This window comes from Heteronotia binoei, chromosome 5 (assembly GCF_032191835.1).
Source record: "Heteronotia binoei isolate CCM8104 ecotype False Entrance Well chromosome 5, APGP_CSIRO_Hbin_v1, whole genome shotgun sequence".
NCBI lineage: Eukaryota > Metazoa > Chordata > Lepidosauria > Squamata > Gekkonidae > Heteronotia > Heteronotia binoei.
This window is the reverse complement of record NC_083227.1, coordinates 59,113,409-59,131,829: the sequence shown is the minus strand read 5'-3', so window position 1 is coordinate 59,131,829 and position 18,421 is coordinate 59,113,409. Positions and strand designations below refer to the sequence as shown.

Below are 18,421 nucleotides of genomic sequence, written 5' to 3'. Positions count from 1 at the left end.
CCCATGAGATGTTTGAAACTCTAAGGAGTGAGACCCTTGAGGATAGAGACAGACAAATCAAGCTGCATAATCTGACAAACTGGTAGTATCTGTATATTTGAGAATGTGTGGGTTTAAACATTTGGGCATTCACTTTTTTGTATGCGATTTTCAGAAGTTTAAAATAGGAGAGCCAGGGGGTGGGGGGATGTTTGCCACTGCCTTAAGGACAATTTGTTTAACAGTAATTGCATGGGGGAAATGGAAAGACTGACTAAAGTTATTTACTCAGATGTTAGTGCAGGTGTAGGGAAGCACAACTCACTGTAGGAACAGTAGTCTGCTGCCTTTCTTAATATTTCAGCCTCTTTGATGACCATTAGATTTCCCAACTCACTGATTTTGTTTTTTCTGGATGGCAGACTTGATTATTTATCAGAAGGAAAAGGGAGTAGCTCAAGCAAATAAACATATGAGCAATCTATTTTCTTTATGGCTTAATAAAAGATAGACAGAAAATAATGAAAGCATTGTTTTTTGTTTTCTAAAAAAATTAATAAGGGGAAATTATGTCACATAAAATTGTATAAAAATAAAGGCTTAAGTGAGTTAACACTTTTTATGTGTGTGTGTGTGTTCAGTGGCTTCCGCTTTCGGAAAACTCACATGGCTACAAACCGAACATTAATCTGCTGTTTTGTATACTCTTCTAGTGAAATGTTTCCATAGATAACATTGCCAACCATTTGGGCTTAGGCTAGGTTTATTGCAGTCCTGTGCCTGCCTCTCTACCTTCACACAAAATGTCGTACCCCCCCCCCCCCCTTTTAACACATCAGTTAGGTGCTTGTCTAAATGAGAAGTACTTGCAATCTCATGGAAGGATGGATGCTGACTTCTGAGCAAAATATTGACAGCGCAGTTATTCTGTCACCCCTATCGGCTGCTAAGTGTTTCCAGTGCGCGTGTGGAGCTTGCAACCATGTTAAACCTATTACAGGCACCCCTCTCTTTTAACACAGTTTCTGTGAATCTCATTGTGTATAGTGTGGTGTTCCTTAATGATAGCTCGGGAGAATATTAAGCAGTTCTTCTGGGAGGGATAAAACCCTATGATCTAAATTGCTATCAAGAATGAAAACAAGGTGTATGTGTGTGCGCACACGCATGCATGTGCACGTGCACACAAGTGAATTCCTAGTCCTTAGGAAAGATATTGTATGTGTTTTAGTTGATTCACTGACTTAGAATTGACATGAAAGGAGTTTCACATTGGGTGGATGGAGATAAATGCAATAGATCTTTTCAGAATCTTTTGTTGTTTCTTAGAATTGCCCTTTAGTTTCAATGCACGTTTTAGATCCACCTTGGATAATATTAAGTGACTGGCTGTTATACCTCAGTTATGTTATCTAGAGTTAAGGTCATGATGTCTGGGGAATGGGGCAGGACACCCAGATTATGTTCATGGGTCGACTTTGGAGCAAAAGAGGGAGGGGGACATTCTGCCTTTTCAGCATCTTCTGTGTTACTCCCTGCCAGTGGTGGATCTCACTGAGAGATTTTGAAGTTTGGACATTTGTGAACATAAGATCAGACAAGTGCTCTGTCCATTCCTACCTCCTGTTTCAAAAAGTGGCCAACCCTCAGATGCTTCATGAAGCTTTAATAGTACAGATTGCTTTTTCTTCCCACCCAGCAAGAGACTCCATCAGTTGAAGTTTTCAGAGACACCACAGGACAGTTCACACTTGTGAACCAACTGTTTGTTTTCTCTCCGTGTAATCCTTTCAGTGTGCAGCTTCCAAAGGTGTCTGCATCAATTAAAAAAATTGACAGAAAGCTCTCTCTGTGTACAAATTGAAACTCCTCCCATAAGTGAGAGACTGAAAGGGAAAGTGGCTGGTTCACACATGCAAACTGTTCCTAGCTATCGGCATGGGTCCTCTGAAAGTAGCCCATATTAAAGTGGCTGATACTTATTTACTTCATTTATACCTGGCTTTCTCCTCAGTAAGAACTCATAGCAGCTTACATCATTCTCTTCCATTTTATCACTCACAGTGTTCCCTCTAAGCTGAGTTAGCGTGAGCTGGCTCACAGATTTTTAGCTTCTAGCTCACACATTTTTGTCCTAGCTCAGGAAAGATGACCCCAGAGCACAATAATCTGTGTAGTAGCTCACAACTTTAATGCCAGGAGCTCACAAAGTAGAATTTTTGCTCACAAGACTCTGCAGCTTAAAGGGAAAATTGTTTCACAACCAGGGCTTTTTTCTGGGGGAACATGGCAGAATGGAGTTCTGGAACCTCTTTGTGGAAACAAAATTGTCAAGAAATGTTTAAAAATTAATGAGGGGCACCTGTGTGTTCCTCCTTCATGTCCCTCTTGAGAGTTCTGGCACCTCTTTTTCCAGGAAAAAAGGCCCTACTCACAACAAACCAAGAGGAAGAGTGATTGGCCCAAGACCACCTAGTAACCTTCCATGCCAGAGTGGGGCTTCAAAGCTGGATCTCTCAGATCCTATTCTGAAACTCTTAACTGCTACACCAGACTGTCTCACAGTGCCACTATATCATAGAATCATAGAGTTGAAAGGGACCTAGGGTCATCTAGTCCAACCCTCTGCACAATGCAGGAAATTCACAAATACTTCCCCCTAAATTCATAGGAACAGCATTACTGTCAGGTGGTCATCCAGCCTCTGTTTAAAAACCTCCAAGGAAGGAGAGCCCATCTCAGATATATGTGCCTTGCCTTTTTGTAAACTCATCTATACCACTAGATGCTATTCTAGCAATAGAGAAGGTATGATCAGACATGCTGTTTGATCTGATGTCGTTGCTTTTCTCCTCCAGATCTAAAATACACAATGGTCGTTTTCGCACTCACCTCCAGCCGGCGCGACCCCCCTCTACACCGCACAGGATCTGCGCGGATTTCGCACTAAATGCCGCGGAGCAGCCTTTTGCGCCGGAAACTCCCGGCGCAAAAGCCGCTCAAACGTAAATCGCCAAAAAGCAGTTTGGCATTTGCGCGGCTTTTGTGACGGGAGTTTCCGGCGCAAAAGGCTGCTCCGTGGCATTTAGTGCGAAATCTGCACAGATCCTGCGCGGTGAAGAGGGGGGTCGCGCCGGCTGGAGGTGAGTGCGAAAACGACCAATCAGACAGCATCATCCTAGCACATCCCACAGTTGTTGCCCTCCTGTTCTCACTTCTCTCTGATTTGGTTTTTTTTGTTTACACTGGTGAAAGTCTTGGGCTATGGTTTTCTCTGCTTTCAACTTGCATTTCCAGATGTCTGAACTCTCCATTGCAATGTCTGTTGGGAAGTCTGCATCTTCCCTTTCATTTTTGCTCCCTTAAAAAAAAAAAAGAGTCAGCGATGTGTGCAAACCCATATATTGGCACCAGGTCACATTTCGCCACTTGCTTGTTTCAGTGCCCAAATATTCCATCAGGATTCAGAGCCCTGGGGGAGGGGTGTTTAAGAGCAACACATTCAAGACAAATGACCCTTTCTACTATATCTTGGGGTGGGACAGTGCTGGAAATAGTCTGTATTTAGACTTTCATATTGGTGGCCAGGATTCCAGCCCCAGAACTTTACTCCAAGCCACTTCATAGTATTGCTCTGGTGGGAAAACCCTATGGAGAGTGTAAGAACATAAGAGAAGCCATGTTAGATCAGGCCAATGGCCCATCTAGTCCAACACTCTGTGTCACACAGTGGCCAAAACCCCAGGTGCCATCAGGAGGTCCAGTAGTGGAGCCAGACACTAGAAGCCCTCACACCGTTGCCTGTCCCAGACACCAAGAATACAGAGCATCACTTGCCCCAGACAAGAGAGTTCCTGCAATATGCTGTGGCTAATAGCTGCTACTGAACCTCTGCTCCAATCTCCTTTTGAAGCTGTCTATGCTTGTAGCTGCCGCCACCTCCTGTGGCAGTGAATTCCATGTGTTAATCACCCTTTGGATGAAGAAGTACTTCCTTTTATCAGTTCTTACCCAACTGCTCAGCAATTTCATTTAATGTTCACAAGTTCTCGTATTGTGAGAAAGGAAGAAAAGTAGTTCTTTCTCTACCTTCTCTATCCCATGCATAATCTTGTAACCCTCTATCATGTCACCCCTCAGTTGACGTTTCTCCAAGCTAAACAGCCCCAAGTGTTTTAACCTTTCTTCATAGGGAAAGTGTTCCAACTCTAATCATTCTAGTTGTCCTTTTCTAGACCTTTTCTTTTTTTTCTTTTTCCTTAATTTCTTTCTCCCCCCCCCCCACTTTTAAATTTTATTGAATGACCTTTTCCAATGCTATACTATCTTTTTTGAAGGGCGGTGACCAGAATTGTACATAGTACTCCAAAAGAGGCCACACTGTTGATTTATACAGGGGCATTATGATACTGGCTGAAAAAGGAGAAAAACATCCCTATGGAATGAGTAAGAAAGGTAGTTAAGATAAGGTGGGAAAGAGAGTGATTTCTGACAGAGAAGTACAGTTATATAGGAACCAATGATCACAGTACTTGGCAGAATGTTTGCAGAGCTGTCAAAAAGGAGCCAGAGCTTCAGACTTGCACTTATGCACACACACGAAAAACAAAAAAAGAAGGCCAACAAGCCACTCAGTGATTACCATGCAGCAGTAACTAAACTATCAACCATGGGGTGAGCGTGGCAGCGGGTTAAGGGTAAATGTTTAGACAAAATTCTCCAGCACCAAAAAAAGGATCAAATTAGAGGCATGATTAAACCTCATTAAGCCTGTCATCTAACCAAACCCAGAGTATCACAGGCCAGTTATGAAGAAAGCTGTGTGTTGTTTTTGTGTGTTTGTGTGTGTGTGTGTGTGTGTGTGAGAGAGAGAGAGAGAGAGAGAGAGAATGTGCACTTGTGTGTGTTTAAACCCTCCTATAGTTAATTGGGCGTGTTTAAACCCTTCTATAGTTAATTGGTTCCCAGGATCTCTGGGGAAACTTTCCACTTCCACTGCTTTCTGCCGTTTGCTTGCTGGAGGAAGGACTGTAATTGCAGCAGTTGTGCCCTATAGCCTACACAGGATGTCAATAGTAAAGGAAGGTTGTGGTGCTTTCTGTGCTGAGATGGAAGCCTGTAGACTTTACAGAAGTCACTGCAGCCCTGACAAATTTGCTTATTAAAAAATGTGGCAGTGAGGCTGCCAATCTTTTGCACAGGATGCTTTATCATATGCCATCTTGTTTATGATCTTGAAGGTTATCAGAAGTGGTTTGTTTTTTTTAAAAAAAATGGGTAGGATCCAACCAGTTTTTTCACTGAATATCATCCAATGTTCCTCCTTACTACAGCCCCCCAGCCCACATGGAGTTTATATGTACAGGTCCCATGATTCTCAGTATAACTTCTTTGGAGCAATCAAAGAAGAAGGAAAGGAAAGGTCCCCTGTGCAAGCACCAGTCATTTCCAACTCTGGGGTGACATTGCTTTCACAACGTTTTCACGGCAGACTTTTTACAGGGTGGTTTGCCATTGCCTTCCCTAGTCATCTACACTTTCCCCCCAGCAAGCTGGGTACTCATTTTATCGACCTCGGAAGGATGGAAGGCTGAGTCAACCTCAAGCCAGGTACCTGAAAACCCAGCTTCCACTGGGGATCGAACTCAGGTCGTGAGCAGATCTTAGGACTGCAGTACTGCAGCTTTAACACTCTGCACCACGTGGCTCTCAAAGAAGCCTTCCTTTTTCAGCAGCAGTAAAGCTTCAGTTTTTCAAGTAGCCATCTTGAAAGTTGTTCAATATAACTTGAAATTCTCTCCTTAATGCTGGAATGTCAACAATATTAGGGCTTGCTGGAGTTCTGGGCCTTTCTCTCCAGCAGCATTTAAATTAAATTGAGGTTGCTTTCACACATGCTAAATAATTCAGTTTCAGTCCACTTCAGTGACTGTCTGCAAGTGGATTTTGCCATTTCACACAGCCAAATCCAGTTGCAAAGTGTATTGAAAGGGGATTGAAAGTGTGTTATTTAGTGTGCATGAAAGCACCCTATGAGTATCATTATTAGGAGGCTTGGTGACCATTGAGGCTGAATGGAGATCAGCCAACTAATTTCACAAAAGCCCTGTAAGTAGTCTTGCAATGGCATACAGAAGGCAAGGAAGAAAGAAATGGCATTTTCTCCTACTATACTAGTCATCTTGCTAATCCACAATATTTATTTTTCAGCTCCAAAGGAACAATGACTGTTGATTAGCCTTCAGAATTGCAGGGCAAGTGGGATTGATCTCAGGTTAGAAGTGAAGGACACAGTCTTGGGGAAAAGTAGAGGAAGACAAAGTAACTCCAAACTGCTGAACAGACTGTATAGCTGGACACAGTGTTGGGTCGTGTTAAACAGAATTCAGCACAGGGAAATGAATAACATCCCTTTGATGTAGTTTTCTTGACAACCTACCTGTCTTCATGCTGCCTTCTAGGACTTAATTTGATCCAAGCCTCACTGTTTTTACCACCATAGATGAACTCCCTGTCTTTAAGTTTTGAACAGACTACTTCCCACTGCCAAGGCACAGCCACAGGCAATCCCCATATGAGCAGAACAGCTACAAATAATTCCAAGTTAAAGGCTCAGTTCCAGCATCTCTCAGAATCATTGTTTGTATTAACTGTGGATAGTTTATGAAACCAGGATTCACCCCAGTGACGATCACTCATATCCTGATTTGCCTCTACAAATGCTTTGCTTTCTTCAGCCCTGTTCACTAGTTATAGCAAATGTACGTACAATCTGTATACACTTTTTAAATATGTGTGTTGAGTAATTCTCATGTTACATTTAATGCACATGCAACTGATCATGTGATTTAAACCTCATGTTTTTTCAGCGACTTATCCCTGTTTTCATTTGTCAAGTGAACATGCGTTTCACTCTTTATTACAAACAGATTATGCATGTGCATGCAGGAAGTATGTCCATTCATTGTAACACGTACATAGTGCTACTGTGTAGTGGGGGCATGGTGAAGACTAACTGTGATTAATAAACCATTTAATTACACCATGTTCTCACATGCTATCTGAATGGAGCTGAAGACTAGACTAGGTCTCTACACATCAAATATTTGAAATTAAGCAGAGTTGCTGTCCACACTTCCTTGAAGTTTTCCCGTTTCATTTTCCCTAGTTTTTAAAAGCTTTTCTGCCGGCCTGAGCTCTCGCCCTTGAGTAGCACATTACACCTTGTAACTGCTTTCCTCTCATTTGTTGCTCATATTGCCCATGAGGTCAAGGCTTTTTTCAAAGAGGAGGAGAGTAAAGGAGGTGCACATTTTAGTCCCACGAGGAAGGAGTTAGAAATAAGAGAGGAGATGGATTCAAATCGGTCACTGTTGTTTTTGTTCTTGCTGTAGGCTTTGCATTGCCGTAAGTGCTAGACATCCTTGCCTCTGCTCTTGTTGGAAGCTGAAACTAAGGAGACACAGGGACAGTAATAAGAAATGGTCAACAATTACAGCACTGCGTCTGTAGCTACATGTCAATAGAGGATATTAAGCAAGTGCTTCAGAGTTTTGCCTTCTAAGTCCTCTCTCGGTTCCATTGCCTTATCCTCCCCTGCAACAAGCTAGGCACTTCTGATGTGCATCCACATTTGGTGGTTCACCTGGTGGAGGACATAGTGTTGTCATTGAGACAATACTTGCCAATCCATGTAGGAGCTATGTGTGACTTTGTTTTAATTTAATTAATCATTAGTCAGTTTTCACCTAAAAACATATTTGCAAACAGCTGCATTTATTGCAGGGTACATATTGTAAAGGCCAGAATGTGAAAAATACTGTGAGATTTGTCCTGAATATGGCTTTGGTCTTTGTTGAAACCTTAGTGCTCTTTCCACTCCCAATTCTTACAGAAGAATATGAGGGTCCAAAAATATCATTAAGAATGTCTAAAATTACTCTATGAAGCCTGGCTCATAATTTAAACTGTCCATTGCTGGTTTAATCAACTACATTTTAAACTGATACATAAGCTGAATCTTACTACACATACGTAGCTCGATCTTGCTACAGGATGTACATAGTCTTCAAAATATTTGCTAGGAGACGCCAAGCCGCCTTCTTCTCCAGTGCAAGTATTGTAAAATACTGAGTACATTATGCAAGACAAGGGGAAAATAACCCTAATTTCTGTTTAGAGCAAGTATTAACTGTGCCAGGGAGCTGTGTAGCACTGGACCATGGAATCTTCCCTTGTAGTCTAATTGACAGTATCAGTTACAGGGAATGTAATGGTACAAGAGCTGGTGATGACAATGACTGCATTTCATATTCCGGGGTTGGAGAGGTGTCATAGTTGAATGTCTTACTGTGTCTCTCCTCCTATCATGGTAGACTAATGTTCTGGGCCTTTGCTAAATACCATCAGCTCCAATTGAAATAACTGGTTTGCTTTGCTTACCATATCCCACCCCCGTCCAATAACCAGACCTTTCCTGTTTTCTGACGGATTAATGCTTCCTGACTTGTCAGTGGCCCCCTCAATTAATTTAAGATTGCAGTGTAATCGGCGTTTGTGAAATATCTTAGTGAACATATGCAGAAGGAAGTGTGGTTGCCACACTCCCTCCTTCCGTGATAGGCATCTTGCACAGGGACTATTTCTTTCTTGTTTTACATTAATGAAGTCTTCACTCTTCCCACTGTTAACACCTACGCATGTACTGAACGTCTCCAAGGAGACAAGGAAACCCTTGAGTCCAGCCATGGTGAATCCTCCAATGAGGCAGCAAGCAAGAGGCAGCTCCTTGAGGCATCTAAGCTTCCAGCTGTCCTCCTGCAGACATTAATTTGCTTCTGGCTCCCACAGGCAGGCTTTTCTCCTTTTGCATTTGAAATGTTGGTGAGTGCTTCAGACTTCTCAGAGCAAGCTGGATGGGGAAAACATGCCATGCATCTCTTTGTTCTCTCCCCACCCCCACCCCTCAGTCTTCTGTATATGGCACCTAGCTATCTCCTCAACAATTCTAAATGCATTTCCAGTTCTGGTACTGCCACCACCAATCCTTATTTTGCAGTTTTCCTGTTTATTGTATCTAAACCCAGCAATTGCTGGATGTTTCGTAAGGTTGTTCCTTGACTGCTGTTTCCTGAACACCTATTACTTGAGTTGCACTGTTCTGTAGATACTGTTTTCAGCTACTCCATACAGCCAGGTATGTCACAATGTTTGAAATCACTCCTTGGGCTTGCAAACACAACCGTGTGTTCTCCATTCGTTTAGGAAGTGGCTTATTTCCCCCACACACAAACAGTACACAATTAATTCACAGTATTTATTGTCATGAGATGTTCTGATGGCAAGTCCATTAGATAGTGTTCAGAACAAATAGGGAAGGTACCTTCAAATGAGTATTTAATATTCAGAAAGGTTCCATACCTCATACCATAGGAGATAGCTATCTATTGTGTTTGAGTGTATCTTACAGAACATTGTTGGTAATGGATAACCTTTTGGTCTGATCCAGGAAAGCAGTGCAAAACCTCCCTATTGCTCTCTTTTATGTGGGCTAATTAAACCCACTTTGGCTTCTTAAAGCAAACAGATTTTTTTTCAGATGGTTTAAGGATAAAGCACAGATATATATATTCTGGATTAAAACAGGTTTGGGTTGTGGAACACCCAGATTAAAGCTTCATTAACAGTTGGAGGACAGTGTTTCATTCTTAAGGTGTGTGAAACCTGAAGAAAGCACCCCCCCAAAAAAATGTCTTTAGAAGCCAAGGTACATTAAAGAGCCCATATGAATCTGGCAGTTATCTAGAGCTCTAACAACAATCTGAGCCTGAGCACTGAAAAAGCAACACAGTTTACCATGAATGCTTTACAAGCCTTTCAGGCATAATACATTAAGTGAAACGTGGAAATCAATAATTTCATTTAGTGTCTGGGGGTGGTGTGTGGCATGAAGAGAATACAAGCCCATACAACACGTTAAAGATGGTTTAATCTTACAACATAAAAAAGATCCTGTGTTCCACTAACCATAGGATCTCCTTATTCAGATGTCCATGCCCTACTGTAGTGAGGAGAGTTTGCAAAACATCATGGCATGGATGGAGCACTGCTCCTGACTGATCTAGGAAGGAGAATAACATATGACCTTAACATCAATCATATCATGGTATGTGCAGGGGTGGAATTCTAGCAGGAGCTCCTTTGCATATTAGGCCACACACCCCCTGATGTAGCCAATCCTCCAAGAGTTTACAAGGCTCTTTTTTGTAAGCTCTTGGAGGACAACAGGGGTATGTGGCCTAATATGCAAAGGAGCTCCTGCTAGAATTCTACCCCGTATGTGTATTTTCATCAGGCAGTTCTAGGAAAGCAAAATGACCTAGTAGCTTATTCTAGGGAATGCTGTTCTGATTCTGTCAGGAGAAGGCTGGGATTCTGGCCATTGTCCATATATTTGACTAATTACATTAAAACCCTCAAGGCCAACAAATGTCCATTCATGCCATAGATGCTCTGATATTTCACATGAAATGTATTGCCTTGTATACAATCTGGAGATCTCTCTGCTCCCCTTCCCATTGTGAAAAATTGTCCAAATTTTCCCAGGTTAAGGATGAAACAGTGAACCCATAGTGGCAGCAGTTTTATTAGCTAAGATTAATGCGGCGATCTTTGTGTGCTGAGTGAGATAACATTATGGATGGTCAGTCTTACTATGTGGAATTTGGGGACTTTGATTTTCTCCTTGCGGTTAATTTTAATATTCTTGTTGCAACCACACTATTGCAGTGACAATCAAGTGCTTCTAGGACTCTTTGAAAGCAAGATTTGAGACCCATCATACCTTAAAGATCAACAAATTTTCTAGGTCATAAGCTTTCAAGAGTCAAAGCCTTCATAAGAGTCAAAACTCTCTTTGTTGTTTACTTCATCAGATACTTTCATCAGATATATAACGAAGAGAGCTTTGACTCTCAAAAGCTTATACTTTGAAAATCTTGTTGATCTTCAAAGTGCCACTGGACTCTAATCTTGCTCTTCCACGGACAACCAATGTGGCTACCCACCTGAAGCTAGAAATCTTTGGTGATTGTGCCTCTGGGAACGTATACAATACACCACATAATTGCACTTAGGTGAAAGTTATTTCTATCGTTCTTTTTCTCCAGGCTCTTCAGGTAGCAAGGCAGCTTCTGTTACAACAGCAGCAACAGCAACAAGTTAGCGGGCTAAAATCTCCCAAAAGGAATGACAAACAGCCATCCCTTCAGGTAAGAAACATATTTCTACTGATTTTTTAATAATGCATGCAATGAAATGTATAAAGTAAGGATGAGAGAGCATGTAAATTACAATGATGTGCAATAGTTTTGATTTTTAAACATGAAAATAAATTAATAAAATGGATGCCACTGAATTCTTCATGTAATGGTCTGTATCCATCCAGCTTTTCAACTAGTGAAAAGGAATTGCTACCAGGCACGCTATGTGAGGAATCATGAGACCTGCATGGCAAAATCCATGTGGGACAGAAAAAAATAATCAATTGAAAAGCTTGCTGGATCCAATCTAATAATTGAGGAAGGATTTTTAATGAAGACGCTCACACTTTATGGCAGTTGATAGGATGGATTAGTAGAATGGAAGGTTGTAGTATGATTGTTGGAATGGAAAATGGATTTTTAAGTTTGCTCACCATTGTTGTCATTGGCACCAGTGGCCTGGCCTTGCTTGTTGTCAGTCATCTTAGAAACACGTCTGTGTGGATCGCTTCAATAATATCAAGAACACACAGTATACCCGTGATTGGGAAGGGAGGTCATCACTATCAGGAAGGAGAAGAAATGTATCTGAGATGAAGCCTTCCGTTATACACCGTGACTGTCAGATGGTCTGAAACAATGGACATTCATTGTGTTGTTGATAACAGTTTTCTGGGGGAAATGTCCATTCCTAGAAATAAGGGGTATTTTGAAAACCCCTAATTTGGGTTAGTTAACCCTGGGCTGCAAAATTAAAAACAAAACAAAATGACTTTGAATTATATATAAAAATTCATTAATACAACTGTATGGTAAGTGTTGAAGATTTTGTTGAAAAAACAATTCTAAGTAGATGTTTTCCAGTATCATTGATTTTGCCATGTCAAGGAACCTGTACATAAGGTTATAGCTTCATTATCTATTGACAGAACCATGCAAGGAAATCTGTGCATTGTTATGCTTTGTAGTGCTTTGTTTATCTAGCTAAGTCAGATTTTTCGCCCCTGCCCTTCTGGGGTGGGGGAATAGTTAGCTTTCCCTTGCAAATTTTATTCTTATAATAGCCCCTCTAGGGTAGGGTTGGGTGCTTTGTCCAAGGTCACCCAGTGAGCTGAGTGAAGAATTGGAGCTGATATCTCTATTTCTGACTACCAAACCATACCTGTATATCAAGTTAGATGCAGACTGGGTATGTTGTTTCCAAATAAAAGTTGGAAGTATCAATTATAGATTTGGTTTGCAGTTTGGAGCAAAGATTGTTAACTCATAGAACTATGGTGACAGTGACTTTCCTAAATTAACCCAGTTCATTTTTGTACTTGAGGAATGTTGCTGTTCATATTGTTTTTGCCCATGTGTTGCTTACATGATGTAGTAGATGCATTCATTTATTGATTTTCAGTTTTTGCGTACCTCTTTTCATTCATAGTGACCGTTTTCGAACACAGCTTACCTCGCAGTCACAATCCTGTTCCGTCCGCAGTGTCTGGTCGGATTTCCCACCATCTGCGCCGAAGTTACAGGAAGTGCCGCAGCTTTTGCGTAGCAAACGTAAACTGCTAAAACCCAGTTCACATTTGTTACGCAAAAGCTGCGGCACTTCCTGTAACTCCGGCGCATATGGTGGGAAATCCGACAGACGCTGTGGAGGGAACAGGATTGTGACTACGAGGTAAGCTGTGTGCGAAAACAGGTCTCAAAGTGCATCTGGTGATTGGAGAAATGCCCACAGTTCAAAGAGATTCTTCTCATAACTATGTGCATCCCTTACACAAGGGGTGTCAAACATGTGGCCCACAGACCAGAACTGGCCTACCCAGGGTTTTAATCCAGCCTACAAACTTGGGTCCTTATGCCATGGCTCTGCCGGCTGCAACCTGCTCCACCTGCACCTTGCATACTCTGTGTTTTGCCTTGCTACAGTGGGCATGTTTCTTCTTTTTCTTATCCTTCCTGCTGGGTTTCTTCTGCCTTGACTCTCCTGGGTGCAATTGGCTCAACTTCCTCCTTGCCTCCTTTGTGCTACCATGGGAGTATGTGTCTTTTGGGGTTTTTTTGCTTGTTCATGCTGACTTTTGATTGAGGGAGAGGTGTTGTGGCTCAGTTGAAGAGCCTCTGCTTGGCATGCGTTGAGTCCCAGTTTCTATCCCTGGCATCTCCAGTTGAAGGGACCAGACTATATAGCTTTTGAGAAAGGTTTCAACCTGAGACCCTGGAAAGCCACTGCCACTCTAAGTAGACCTTTTTTTTGGGGGGGGGGGGGTGGAGAGAGAGAGAAGCCTACAATGAGCTGTGTTGTGCTGTTACTTGTATTCATGCTTTCCTCAGAAGTTCTTTTTGAATATCAATATTCAAATCACCACCAATATTATCCCAGTTTTACAGATGGGGACAATGAGTATGACAGATTAGATTGTTAGCTGTTGATCACAGAACAGAGGAGATTTACTGGAATTACTCCTAAGTTACACAATTGTGCTCAGTCATTTGGTGCCCCACCTTTTTGTTATAAATTGCTGTTCTTTGAAAGGAAATAAACTGTCATCTGTGAGCAAGTACATGTTTTTTCTTTAAAAAATTCTTAAGAAAGAATAGAATGCTGAATCCATGATTTTTTGTCAAAACTTTCAAAAATAATATATATATTGGTCAATCCATAGCAGATCCATTTGCCTTTTAATAGACTCTTCTGCTGGGGACATTTTTAATGAGGTATTGTGCTGGTAAGGCCTAGTGTCAGGTACTAGAAGAAGCCTCTTTGTTGTGCAGATGTCTTAAGAATTGCTCCAGAGGATGAAATATGACTGTGTTGACCTTTCAGCTGTGAGCTTATTTGTCAGGATTCAAATAAGTTGAAAGGATCAAACCAAACAGTTTCCGTAGTCAGACTGGGAATTGCGTTTCAGAGGTCAACAGTGAGGGCCACGTCGCAGATTCCATAACATAGCCAATTGTTGGTATGTATTAAAGTGTTGGAGCTGCTGCAGCAGTCAGAGACACAATTAAAATTCTAATTTATTAATGTATACAGAGAGCTGGTCCAACCTGTCACTCACTGATTCAGATGACTGCCCATTCTTTTTCCCCCCTTGCTCCTTGAGCTTTTGCATCCTTAAACCTACTCTTGAATATAGCAGACTCTGTGAACCCAATGGCACAATAAAGATGTGTAGTTTATATGTACCAGAGGAGTAATTGTTAAAAGAGAAATATGCACACAGATCTTTTCTCATCCCCTTTGCCAATATGAAGTACTGAATAGTATTGTTTGCCTCACTTTTATCAACAGTCGGTTGTTGTATTCAACCTGAAATCAGTGTAACGATTTCCAATTATCCTTATCTAAATAACAAACTGGATTCTTCTGCTGTTTTACCACTGAACTGAGCTCCTTGTCCTTTTTAACAAGGAAAACTATGCTGATGGTGTTAAATTGATTTTTTAAAAAGATTTATTAATAAGCTTTGCTGGCAGCATTTTTTTACAAATTACTATACCAATCTTTCTGCTGTTTTAGGTTGTACTGTAAGATATTTATTTGTTTGTTTGTTTATAATCCACCTTTTTCACAGAGACTCAAGGTGAATCACACATAGTAAGTCAGTACAATCGATAAAATGGGACATTTGCAGCACAATCCTAAGGGCACTTTCTTGAGAGTAAGCCCTATGGGATAGTCCTTAGTAGAATTCAGAATAGACCCTCTTAGGATTGCTCTCTTTATTATCAGTGCATAAGGTTTTAGAAGTCTGGAGCCACCAGAAAAAACTGAAGTATAAGTATTCACATGACACTTTTAAGTGGTTCAGAAATGACATAAATTGGATTATACTTACATTAAGCTATACACAGCAGTATAGACCACAGTCCCTAGTCATTTATCCATGCAAGTTTGTAAAACTATTTTGTATGGTACAACCATATTATCTGCACAGAAGATCCGCCTTGAATAATGCCATTTTTGGTTGTGTTTCTTATTTTGGGTGGGAGGGGTGTGTGTGTTCAAGATGTACCCCCCCAAAAAAGATGTTTTATATAAGACCTTGTTTGCTTCAAACATGGAAGGAGAGAGACAGTGTTAATCTAGAATGCCATGTTTTAGAACTGCCTGCCCCAGAGGTTGTAAGATGATAACCAAGGAGGTTGGGCCAGCATGCTAGAGATGTTGAATGATGCGGACAATTTATGGTCACTAAAGGATATTGCTAAATGAGTCTCTGTCAGTCTAATTTAGTAGTAGCTGAGATATGGCTGTGGCCATGCACAGAAGTAGACAATTTGATTCTTTCTCACATTCTTAGCAACTCATGAATGAAAAAGGTTGAAGGCACCTCACATACCACAGTGTTACCCATTCTGTGTTGACTGTGTTGAATAAAGAGTACAGACCAAATGAACATCTTCCAGTAGAATGTCCTTTGTTACCTCTTGACCTTGACAGCTAGTAGTTGGGGCTTGTTCTAGCACATTTCATGTCTGAGTGTAAGCATTTGTCGGAAGACGTGGTCTACTGCTATTTTTTAAAAAATCTTCCAAGTACAAATGCTGTGACTCACATCTTTTAAGTCCGGTTTGTATACAACCTTGTCTTTTATTTGGCTGGGGTCTCTGCCTTCACAGCCTAATACTACAAACAAAAGACATTTGAAAGTTTAAAGAATGAAATTTAATAGCCAGAAATTGGAAGACCATAAAAATATCAAAACCACAAAAAATAAAATGAGCAGAGCATAAAGATTAAAGTGCTTTGTGCAAATATTTGCCACTGAAGTTGACTTTTATTTTATAAAGCACAATAATTATTTTGCTGGTCTTGGTTAGCCCTGGAGATTCATTATCTTCACCTGGCCAGGATGTATATGCCTAGAACTAGATCTACCATTGATTGCAAAATACACTTGATAATCACTGGTGCAAACTCCCCCCCCCCCCCCGTTCTTTAGTTGATGGCATTAGGTTTAGGTTTAGGCTTTATGAAATTTATACCCCACCCTCCCCACCGAGGCAGGTTCAGGGCAGCTTACAGCAATCATCATATTACAATCAATTAAATTTAAAACAATTTTAAAACAGTTGGTGCTAGTAACATTCTGATTTAAACATTAATTTAAACATTGGAAGCAAATTAAGAGACAGTGTTATTTTATTTTATTTTGCTCAAGAATATAAACCTGCATGTGTATTTTGGCAGTATTTAATGCTGCCTGCTGAGCTCAAAGGAAAGTGTTGAAAATACTTCCAAAAAGTCAATATCAGGATCCTGAGGTATCTTGGGTTGTAAGTCTTGATCATATGAACACGGCATTCATTATTCAGTGTCAGATGAACTGTGAGAGTTGGAGGGGGAAAATAGTAACATACATTCTGAACAGAAATTAGATTTCTTGTGAAGATGTTTTAGGAGCTTCTATAGCCACATCCATCCTATTGATCCATTTGTGTTATGAAAGTTCAAACCATGGCCTGTGCTGCCCGGTTTACAATGGCATTCTGTAGCTAGTACGTAAGGGGAAACAATCCAGTTTTGCCAACCATATTAGAAAATTCTCGTCCTTAGTACTATAAGATCAGATGAGTAGCACACTGACCACTGAAGGTCCAATGAGCCCAATAAAGTCCTAAGATGTTATGGAAAGAGGCTGAAAGGGGACATGCTTCCTTGGTTGCCCTTTTACAGCACAGTTGTGCTTTAGCAACTAAATTGGTGACTGCCACTGCTGCACTGTTGGCTGCTATTGTGGCAGTGCTTGCTTTGGGTTCCCTCACAAAACAGTGCCCTGTACCACAAGCATCTCTTAACAAACTCTGGTAATTAGTCTCTTTAGTTGCATACAAGCTTTTCTTTTATTATAGAAATTTGGGATATCATTTCAATTCCATGTTAAAAAGGTGTAAGAACAAGATATGTAGCAATTTAATGTTCTGTCAAATGCTGAGTAGATTGCATAAACATTGCATTCTAGGTAAGTCTCTTATTTTTTTATTATTAACATTATTAGCATTATTAACATTAACTACTAATAAGGGAAGGGACATCAGGAAAGAGAGAGAGACAGAGACTGACAGACAGACAGTCTCTCCAAGGATTCCTTGGAGTTTGCATGTGGCAACCAGACCACAAAGACTTCTCTGTTCATTTCTGTTCACATAGACTCCACTTTCTAGTAACTGTGTTCACTGTAGCAGCCAGAGATATACCAGCCAAGAAGGGTACAGACAGAAGTTCCCAAATAATCCTTAAATTTCTGTGGCATTATCAACATCCTAAACATGGGAAGGGGTGTGGTTCACTGGAGGAACCTCTGTTTTGCATGCAGAAGTGAGGGTTCAATCCCTGGTATCTCCAGTTAACGGGACCAGGCAGTAGGTTATGTGAAAGACCTTTGCCTGAGGCCCTGAGGATCTGCTGTCTGTCTGAGTAGACAGTATTGAACTGGTTCAGTTCAATATAAGACAGCTACATGTGTGTTTCATAAGCATAAACAATGAACCACATAGCCAGTACTCATTCAAAGTTATCATTGGGCTGCACAAAGTAATTTCTTAGAAAATTCTTTAACTTTAAATTATTGTTCCTATTTCATAGAAAATTAAATGAGACATCATTTTGTTTAAGCAATGACTTAACATCTCTGACTGATACGGGTAGGTATGCAGTCAAAAAGAAATAACGTTTTCTTTGCTCTGATTCAGCACTGCCAGAACTTGGTCCATGGGAAATCAACCAATCCCTCCTGCTGAGTGACTCATCAGGAGATACAAGTTTTCTCTAGTCTCTCTAATAACAGTGCCATATTATAGCAGCAACTCCCAACCAGCCTGTTGTAGAGTTAAGGGGTTGAATTCTGTACCATTCATAGGGTTTCACAGCCTTCATAAGCCTATAAAAGGATTTAATTGAAGACAAGGGAAAGGGCATAATTAGGCCTGGTTATAGTCTGTAAGGGGTGTGTGTGTGAAGAATCAACAAGATTCTTTTCTCAAGCCTAGCTATTCAAGGGCAGTGATTCCAGAACTATGTTCCAAGGCACACTAGTGTACTATGATGGGTTATTAGGTCCCTGTGAGCTCCAGAGCCTCCCACCCAAAAAGAGGCTGCTGCTGTGCCTCTATTTAAATAACTGCTATAAGAGTATTAGCTTCTTAGAGAGGAATGATTGATCTTACTTTGTCTTTACATA

The 18,421-nt window shown here is 40.9% G+C and overlaps 1 protein-coding gene across 8 annotated transcripts in view; it reads left to right on the top strand.

The window, feature by feature from the left end:
- Window positions 1–18,421, top strand: part of FOXP1 (forkhead box P1) — a 743,550-nt gene that overhangs the window by 496,986 nt on the left and 228,143 nt on the right. For all 8 annotated transcript variants that reach the window (XR_009555435.1, XM_060239546.1, XM_060239545.1 and 5 more), the window contains exon 5: window positions 11,148–11,249. Coding sequence is in view for 7 of the 8 variants with exons in the window: in XM_060239546.1 (XP_060095529.1) it covers window positions 11,148–11,249 (102 nt within the window). In the remaining variant the exon portion in view is untranslated. The remainder of the gene's footprint in view (window positions 1–11,147; window positions 11,250–18,421) is intronic.